Genomic DNA, 9,943 nt, shown 5'->3' with positions numbered 1-9,943 from the left:
ATGTACACAGTAAGTACCTCACACTTGAACCCAGAATCCCATGTTCACTCTGGTCACAGGAAGAGAGCTCAGTGTCTAGTGTTCCCATGATATTGTCATTTATAATATAAAGATATATAGGACTTTGTCCCATTTCTGGCACAGAGCTCCTAAAACCATTGGAATCTCTTAAGAGATGAGAGCCATAAAGGGGTCTTCTGTGTGCTAATGAACAACTTCTGGATGGCAGCTAAGGATGGGGACTGATTGCCAGGAGAACCAACATTGTGATTAAAGGGTTGGAACTTTTCAATCATACTCCTCTGACCTCCTGACTTCTGAGGAGATGAGAGGGGATGAAGATTAAGATCACTCACCATTGGCCAAAGATTTAATCAGTCATGCCTATGTCGAAACCTCCATAACAACCCAAGGATCAGAGTTGGTAGAGCTCCCCGGTTTGTAAATTCATGGAGATACAAAGAGTAGCGTGCTCTGAGAGGATAAAGAAGCTCTATGCCTTTTTCCCACTCCTTAGCCTATCGTCTCTGCTGCTGCTGCTGCTGCTAAGTCGCTTCAGTCATGTCCGACTCTGTGCGATCCCATAGACAGCAGCCCACCAGGCTGCCCCGTCCCTGGGATTCTCCAGGCAAGAACACTGGAGTGGGTTGCCATTTCCTTCGCCAATGCATGAAAGTGAAAAGTGAAAGTGAAGTCGCTCAGTCATGCCCGACTCTTAGCGACCCCATGGACTGCAGCCCACCAGGCTTCTCCATCCATGGGACTTTCCAGGCAAGACTGTCTCTACTGTTTTTTCCTGAGTCATATCCTTTAATGATAAACCTGTGATCTAGGAAGTAAATGTATCTCTGAGTTCTGTGAGATCCGCTAATAAATTAATTGAACCCAAGAGGAGGTCGTGAGAGCCTCTAAGCTACAACCACGCGATCAACAGCACAGGTGACAACCTGGGTTTGTGATTGGCATCTGAAGCGCAGGGCAGTCTTGTGGGACTGAACCCTTAACTTTTGATATCTGGTTCCATTTCCAGGTACATAGTATCAGATAAGTTGAAAGGTAGGACACCCAGGTGGTGCCCAAGAATGGTTTGGATGAGGGGAACATCCCACACACTGGAGCTGGTTATCAGAATCTTAGTTGCTTAGTGAGGCCTGGCTGGGCCTGCCCTGCTGAGCCAGCAGTGGGTGGAAAGCAGACCTGCGTGCATCCTCTATGGGAAGGCAGAGCAGACAGGTCCTGGCCTTTGCTCCCACCCTGTTCTGGATCTATAGTCCCCTGTGCTACACATAGGACCTTGTTTATCCATCCTACAAATAATAGTTTGCATCTGCTAATCCCAAAGTCCCAATCCTTTCCTCCCTTAGCCCCTTGCAACCACATATCTGTCCTCTATGTCTGTGAGTTTGTTTTATAGACAAGCTCATTTGTGTCATATTTTAGATCCACATATAAGTGATATCATCGTGCTGTGTTTCTGTTTCATTGATAAGTTCATTTGCATCATAATTTATATTCCACACACGTGATAAATGATATTTGTTTTTCTCTTTCTGACCTACTTTGCTTGGTATGATATTTCTAAGTCCATCCATGTTGCTTTAAATGGCATTATTTCATTGTTTTTTTAGGCTTCCATTTCATACATGTAATACATATATATATATATATACACACACACTCATATATATTCTTTATCTCTCATCTGTCTTTATCCATTCATCTGTCAATGCTCATTTAGGTTGATTCCAATTTTTGGTTAGTGTAAAGAGTGTTGCTATGAGCATAGAGGTGCATGTACCTTTTTGAATTATAGTTTGGTCTGGATAGTGGGATTGCTTTCAGTTCAGTTCAGTTCAGTTCAGTCCAGTCATTCAGCCATGTCTGACTCTTTGCAACCCCATGAATCTCAGCACGCCAGGCCTCCCTGTCCATCACCAACTCCCGCAGTTCACCCACACTCACATCCATCGAGTCAGTGATGCCATCCAGCCATCTCATCCTCTGTCGTCCCCTTCTCCTCCTGCCCCCAATCCCTCCCAGCATCAGAGTCTTTTCCAGTGAGTCAACTCTTCGCATGAGGTGGCCAAAGTATTGGAGTTTCAGCTTTAGCATCATTCCTTCCAAAGAACATCCAGGGCTGATCTCCTTCAGAATGGACTGGTTGGATCTCGTTGCAGTCCAAAGGACTCTCAAGAGTCTTCTCCAACACCACACTTCAGAAGTGTCAATTCTTCGGCGCTCAGCCTTCTTCATAGTCCAGCTCTAACATTTTTAGTTTTTGAGGAACTTCCATACTGTTCTTCACAGTGGCTGTACCAATTTATATATTTACTAACAGTGTATAAAAGTTTCCTTTTCCATACACACTCCAGCATTTGTTATTTGTAGACTTTTTAATGATGGCCTTTCTGACCAATGTAAGGTGGTACCTCATTGTGGTTTTGATTTGCATTTCTCTAACAATTAGTGATGATGAACATTTGTTCTTGTGCCTATTGGCCATCTGCATGTGTTCTTTGGAGAAATGTCTGTTTAAGTTTTCTGCCCATTTTCAATTTTTTGTTATTCAGTTGTATATGTGTGTGCTTAACAGCTTAGTAGTGTCTGACTCTTTGAGTTGTATGAGCTGTTTGTTGGAAATTAAGCCCTGGTTGATAGCATCACTAGCAAATATTTTTTCCCAGCCTGTATAATCTCATTTTAGACCCTTTAGTTTGCCCTGGGATGCTGAGTGTATTTGTCCTATTTCTCCTGAAACAGATTAGAAATGTGCAATGGTGTAGACAAGTTAGAGAATTATTTGTTACTTGCATAGCAGATGGGGAATAAATAGTCAGGAATACATAGAATCACTTATTCTATGATCCCTAGATTGTTGGCCTCATCTTCATGGATCAAGATTTATTGCTACCACATTCCAGCCAGTGAGAAGGGAGAAATGTATTTCCACTCTTTAAATGCAGGAGCCAGGGTTTGCAGGGGCTCCCTGGTAGCTCAGATGGTAAATAATCTTCCTGCAATGGAGGAAACCCTAGTTTGATTCCTGGGTCAGAAAGAACCCCTGAAGAAGTATTCTTGTCTGGAAAAATCCATGGACAGAGGAACCTGGCAGGCTATGGTCCATGGCGTTGGAAAGAGTTGGACATGACTGAACAGCTAACTGTTATGTGGCCACATCAAGCTGTGAGGATTGCTAGGAGATGGAATCTGTTCTGGGTAGTGATGTGTCCAGCTAAAAGTTGGGATTCTACTACTAAGAATGATGGGAAGACTAGATACCGGGGACAGAGGCACCAACATTTCCCTGTAACTCATTTTTGACCCTTCTCCACAATCCATTTGTCATTTTTGACCCTTCTCCAGAATCCATTTGTCATCACATCCTGGCCCATGACCACTCCTGGTGTCTTTCCCTAGTCTTTATCCCTGCTGATACCACAATGGAATGGCCCTTACAGCTTCATACCTTTTGTCTTATGAGAACTTTTTAGCAGATCTTTTTGCCTCCAGTCTCGTTCCACCCTCCTCCAGTGACCTTTCTAAAGTGAAAATCTGATTGTACGACTCCACTGGTGGTAAGGTCTTCAAAGGCTCCACTGCTCAGAGAAGTGAGATTTTAACTGCAAATTACTGAATCCCTGAAATTATATGCATATTTGGCACACGTGCATTTTTCCAAAGCAAGCTTCAGATTCAAGGAGTCCGTGATTATAGTCCCTCAAGTTATAGGCTCAAGTTTAAATCCCTTATCAATGAAAAAGTGAGATGTGCCTACCAACCTTCTTCTCACATCTCCTCTCTGGACACTTGTCCTGTGAAACCTAAACCCAAGACCTCCTGAAATGACTCTGAAAGAGCAGACCATGCTCTTTCACACTCCACGTCTTTATGCCTACTATTCTAACTGGAATGCCTGGGCAAACTCCTACACATCCTTATGGCTTAGCTTAAAAGCTGACCCCTCTGGAGTCTCCTCCACTCCCTCTGGTCTGGCCAAGTCAGTTACCCCAGCACTGTTTAGACTTCCATTATTCATCGTAGTTGCTGTCAGCCTGTCTTTCTCCTCCACCAGACCATGAACTCTGCATAAATAGTCCACAAGTGTTTGTTGAGACAATGTCACTTATGCCCTCAAGCCTGGAATGTTCTTTCTAAAATGTAAATCTGAGCACTGTGTATTATGTCCCTATTTCCTTCATGTCTTGTTACAGTGGCTTTCTCTCTGGTCTCATCTTGCAATCCCTCCTTTTTTCTACTCCAGGAACACTGGAGTTCTTCTAATGCCCCGAATGTGTTCTCCTTTGTCTTGAGTCTTTAATGCACACTTCCTTAGCTCTTCTTTGCCAGACTAATGCCTAGTCATTCTTCAGAGAGCTTACACAGTCCTCACGAAGCCTTCCTTGATCCCCTCCTCACCCTCGACTAGGCTGAGGATCCCACCTGTGTGTCCCCATCACACCTTATATTTTCCAAGTGGCAGCATGCATAATTCTGGGCCAAAATGACTTGTCTCTCTTGCCTACTAACCTATAAGTTCCTGTGCCTAACTTGCCTACCAGCATGTCCCTAACCCCAAACACAGGTTTGGAAGGGAGTAAGTACCTGAGAAATCTGTGTCAAATGAAAGTTAGACAAATTAATTTCTCTTTCATAAACCAATAGCTTTTCATTGCCTTTAGTACAAAGAAATCACAGCTTTAGGATCCTTTATGATCTGGTTACCATGTATTTTCAGTCTCATCTCTTCCAAACCCACCCTTTGGTCTCAGGGTCTCTCTCAAACTCTACACGGCAGTTCGATCAAATTGAGTGAAGGTCCTCCTTGCTGGCTCTCAAATCTTTCAGCCTTGGCAACTGCCAGACTCGGTTTTCTCCTCACCTCTCACTCACTCCTCTTCCTTTTCTGACTAACATCCAATAATGTTTGTGTTTTCAATTAGACCCCTCTTTCTCTAGCAGCCTCCTTTGACTTCCTAAGACCAGCTCTGGTGCACTTCACGGGCACCCCTGTAGTGTTCTGGGCTTCCTTCTCTCCACTCTGTTTCCCCAAGTAGATGCAATGACCATCTGAACTGTGTCCCCGATGTCTCTAATTTGAGCCCAGCACCTGTCCACAGTAGGCACTCCAAAAATACTTGTGAAATGAACTATTAGCAAGTATGTCTTGTCTTTCAAAAGTAGATTGCAAGAATTTCCTGCATTGCAGTGAGGGAAGCCAAAGTACCTGTGGGTCCCTCCCTAGGCCAGAGGTTAATACCTGTCTCCAGGGAGCCCAATTTATGCTGCTTGGAGGTTGTGCCATCAGATACTTGACAATTGAATTAATCGGTGGAACCATGGCTTAAAGTCCTCCAAAACCTGAGACTGGGGTCATGGTAACCTTAGACACTGGTTTTCAAGAGGGGACCACAGCTGCTTTCTAAAAGCCGGTACTGGGAAGAGTGTCAGCCACCTAGTCAGTCTCTGCAGATATTTGAGGAATGAATTCTAGAGCAGTGACAATGTAAAGAGGCAAGCTGTGCTTGCTCATCTCACCATGTTCTGGGCTCAGACATTTCAACGGAATGGCATGCTTATAAGGGCTGAGGTCACATGGTGACCTCTATTCACCTGTATTCACATTCCAGACTCAAGATGAAAAGAAACTTATTTAAAATCTCAGAAAGGGTGGACAAGATCTTTTCGATAATGATTCAGTGGCTTCAAACTAAGACAACCAGTTTGCCTTCTCTGGTAAATAAGCTGTATTTAATATAATAGCTGGACTCAAATGAGATAATTTTTTTAAATGTGACCAAATGCAAGTTGCCACCCAACATGAAATGCAAAAACAGACTCTAAATTGGCAACATGGGACATGGACCCCTTACTGCTCTCTGTAGAATCATAACAGAAGATAAGACTCACACTGCAAGTTCCCAAAGGCTGAGAACAAAGAAATGCAAAGAAATTTTGAGACAAAAGATCGAGAGGCAGCATTTTAATACATAAACTGTCAGGTTAGGCCAGAGTGTTATTCTCCAAGTGTGGTGTGGCCCAGCAGTATCAGCATCCCCTGAGAACTGGTTAGAAATGTAGACTCTCCAGCCCCCTTCCCTCCCAGACTGACCGAACTCTAATAAGATCTCCAGGTGATTCGTATGCACATTAAAGTTTGAGAAGAACTGGGCTAGGACATTATTAATGTGGGGTTCTGCTCTTAAAATGCGCTTTAAGGTAAAAACAAACCCATTTAAAGCATTTTAGATCATTCTTTACTCCATTCTCTCTGGGCAACACTGCCACACATCAAGTCCTGCTCTGGGACTCTGAGCCTCTCTTATGAATCACAAGTTGTGCTGACGTTTGCTGTGCCATCTGTGTAGACAGTCTTCATGGACTACAAATTGGACTCTAAGACTTCCATCGGCTGTTCCTTGCCCAGCAACCCCAGGAGTTAGTTAGGTTGTATGATAACTTCCGTTTTTAGAGATGATGAAAACGAGACCATGACTCACTCAAGGGGCATCAAGCAAATTTGTATCTGAATCAGATGAGAACTCAAGCTTTTGGGTTGCCAATGTGAGGCTCACCCAACTATGATGTCTTTCCTTTTTATACAAGATGGGTTTTTTTGCATGAGAGATTTTTTAAAAAGAACAAATCCATAGATAGAGCCATGCACATGGTGGCCCCTGGGACTGTGGAATCTAAGAAGGAGCTTTTCAGAAGAGATATATGTCTATGCAGAACACGCCCTACTGGGCCCAGCCTCCACATTCCTGCTGCAGCCCACACTGGCAGGTTCTGCATCCAGGAGCCTTGGAAACCTCAGAACCTCATGAGGGCTCATAGTCCGCTCATAAAGGTGGAGTGGAAATGATCCAGGATTACCATGAGGGCCATGGGTACTGCTGCTTCCTCGGTGGGTAAAGAATCTGTCTGCAATGCAGGAGACCTGGGTTCGATCTCTGGGTAGGGAAGATCCCCTGGAGAAAGAAAAGGCTACCCACTCCAGTATTCTTGCCAAGAAAATCCCATGGACTGGGGACAGAGGAGCCTGGTGGGCTACAGCCCATAGGGTCACAAGAATCGGACAAGACTTAGCAACTAAACCACCAAGGATACTACTACGAAAAAAAGAGGTGGCATCTAGATGACAAGAACCTACCCTGAGAAGGATGCTCACTCTGATTAATTTGTTTCTTTCACAGATTTAGAAGAGCTTATGTAACTGGGCTCTGCCTAAATACATGTGATGGGCTTCACTAGTTTGGATAACTTTCTGCTCAATTTCAATTTCCCTGGTGCAAAGTGGAGCCACCTGATGACTTGGAAATGGTCAAGACTGTGTATCTGGCACTGACACCAATGTGCTTCTTCCTACCTCATCTGAATTTAAGATTTCTCTGTCAACCCCAACTAAACAAAGGCCCCAGTGGGATTTGTTCAGTTTCACCTGCCTGCACGGTGATTCTCCTAAGGTCCTCCAGAGAATGATTGCCAGGGCAGCTGCTTAAATCCCACCCCTTCCCCATCCCTCCTCTCTAGACATGCATGTCCAATGGGACATCTTCCTATATAATTGATTAAAAAACAAAAAGACAGTACATTTTAAAATTCCACGTAAAAAGTATTGCTTTGCTACTGTGCTCCTGCCTGCTTGCTCACTACACGGTTTGGCAAAGGATAGAGTCATGAGGAATTCAAGGCTGAAGATGTTTGGGAATATTTTTAGCCGACACCAATGTACCTGGCACCTTGCACCCCTCTACAGCCCAGAGTTTTGGGGCTTGGCCTAAGGCAAAAACTACAAAGCAGCCTAATGAGCAAAATTATACAACAGGAATGTATGTGCATATTCGACATTGTTTCTTCTTTTCAGGGGCAGCCCTCTGGCTATGACCCATGCCCTCTCCAAGGGCAACGGAGAAGTCCAGACAAAGCTTCTTCTGTTCACAGCTGCCAGCTCTTCCACAGCCCCTATGGCCCCAGGGACCTGCCCTGCTTCAAGTGGGCCCGAAGCAGCCCTGCAATTTCCACATGGGCGGGCGATTTCAGAGCGATGGACAAAGCCGTTTGGCCAGCCTACAGGAGAGAAAGAAAAGGAAAAACAAATTTTTATCCCACCGCAGAAAGGAAGGGTGAGTTGGGAACCAAGGATATACACAGGGCATAGAAGTCTGTTTCAAGCTTTCTCAGAGGAGAGGAGGAGACTCCAATGACATGAGGGTCAGAGAAACGGGCTCCCTTCTGGGGAAACAGCATTCACTCCTGGGAAATTTGTGCCAATGAAAATAAAGAAGTGTCACTTGGTTTTTAACACTTTTTCTTTTTAAATCGGAAAACAGAGGAATGAAAACAACTCTCCCATTATTTCATTACACAGACCTAAACGAAAGTTAGCGTTCTGGTGAATTTCCCTCCAATCTTTTCTTCTATGCAAATGTGTTGTTGGTTTTTATGTAGAGGAATGATCATGTGTATCAATTTTGAATGTTGCTTTTATTTTTAACTCATCATGATATGCTACGAGATTTTCCCTGCTCTTACACAGTCATCAGAACATATCATTTTTCTTATCCACTCTATAATATTCCATTATTGACTGAACTATTTTCCTTCTACTGGAGATTTAGGTTGTTTCCAAGTCTTCACCATCATAAACTTAGTGCAGAAAGCATGCTCCCATTCCCAATTATTTCCTAAGGACCAATTCTTTGAAGTGGGTTTGCAGCTAGAAAGGGCACATTCATTTTTACCTCCTGATATTTAATACCACGCTACTTTTCTCACTTCAGTTGCAGTGCAGGGAGCTGCATCCTGCTATCTAAAGAAGCTGCAGGCAGAGCAACTCTCAGTAGGCAGCACCATCTCTACACAGAGATGAGGGGAAGGGCTACCATGATGCAGGAGATGCTGAGCTCCATGAGGGCTCCAGCCTGTACCCAGAATTATGAAACCATAACAGCTCCAAAACCCACTTTTTTGGCAACTCATTTGGAGGCAAAATCCAACCTAAGGTTATCTCTGGTTCTTACTTAGCCCATTTAAATGTGTGAATATTTTTACATCTTGCAGCATAAACATTAATAAGTTGACACATGGGGGCCACCCAAGATTCACTAGAGTGCTCTCTACTGCAGATGGGGGAAACTACTTCCTAAAATGTGGAAATGCCACAGAAGCAGGTGGGAAGTGTTCACACTCAGCTAAAACCCCTTCAGTCTCTTCTCTGAGCTTCAGGATGGAGTCCAGCTGCCACCAGGGCCCCACACACACGTAAATAGCTATAATGCTAATGGCCAGAGGCCAAACAAGCAGCAGAGAAGCAGACTGAGCTCCAGAGAGGATGACCACCCTGTGTGTATGGGGGAAGGGTGGGGGACAGGCCAAGGAAGTGGCCTTTCAGCAGACAGGCTTCCCCAAACAGACAAAGATGAAGTTTTCCCTGAAAAGGCCTCGTGACTCCTTGGGCCCTGCTTTTATCAGTCTTTGTAACTTGATATTTGTGGGATTATTTGACAAATCTCAGTCCCCACGAGGTCAGACACTGGATCTGGCCTGTTCTGCTGGCCCAGCCCCTGGCCCCATGCCTGCAGTCTGGTTGGTCCTAATATGCACTGTTGAAAGAGGGAATGCCAGTGACATTATAACAGAGAGTATTCAAGTTGATCAAGAACTTGAGCCACCTGAATCCTAACGAATATGTTCCTAGACTGGACAAGTCTGGAAGAAAGCAAAGATGTTCCTCAGAGGCATCTTGTGAAAGCCCCACAGAGGCACTGGGGTTTATTTAGGCCTGTCCCCTGCTATACTTCATCAACCCGGAGGCTCCACATAAACACAAACAGTGTGATTAACCGGGCAAGAATCACAGGGCCAGTCCCAGGGGACACGTGCAACTTAGACAGGGCCCACCTGGAGATGACAGCCTACATCTATGGGCTCTTCAACTACAGAC

The 9,943-nt window shown here is 44.5% G+C and overlaps 1 protein-coding gene across 2 annotated transcripts in view; it reads right to left on the bottom strand.

Annotated features, from left to right (window-relative positions):
- Positions 1-5,965: 5,965 nt before the first annotated feature.
- KANK4 (KN motif and ankyrin repeat domains 4) overlaps positions 5,966-9,943 on the bottom strand; it is a 75,438-nt gene continuing 71,460 nt past the window's right edge. For both annotated transcript variants that reach the window (XM_070367926.1, XM_005891235.2), the window contains one exon: positions 5,966-8,067. In XM_070367926.1, the coding sequence (XP_070224027.1) occupies positions 7,963-8,067 (105 nt within the window). In that variant the 3' untranslated portion in view covers positions 5,966-7,962. The remainder of the gene's footprint in view (positions 8,068-9,943) is intronic.

This window comes from Bos mutus, chromosome 3, assembly GCF_027580195.1.
Source record: "Bos mutus isolate GX-2022 chromosome 3, NWIPB_WYAK_1.1, whole genome shotgun sequence".
Lineage (NCBI taxonomy): Eukaryota > Metazoa > Chordata > Mammalia > Artiodactyla > Bovidae > Bos > Bos mutus.
The sequence above is the reverse complement of the archived record's forward strand: the minus strand, read 5'-3'. Positions and strand labels throughout refer to the sequence as shown.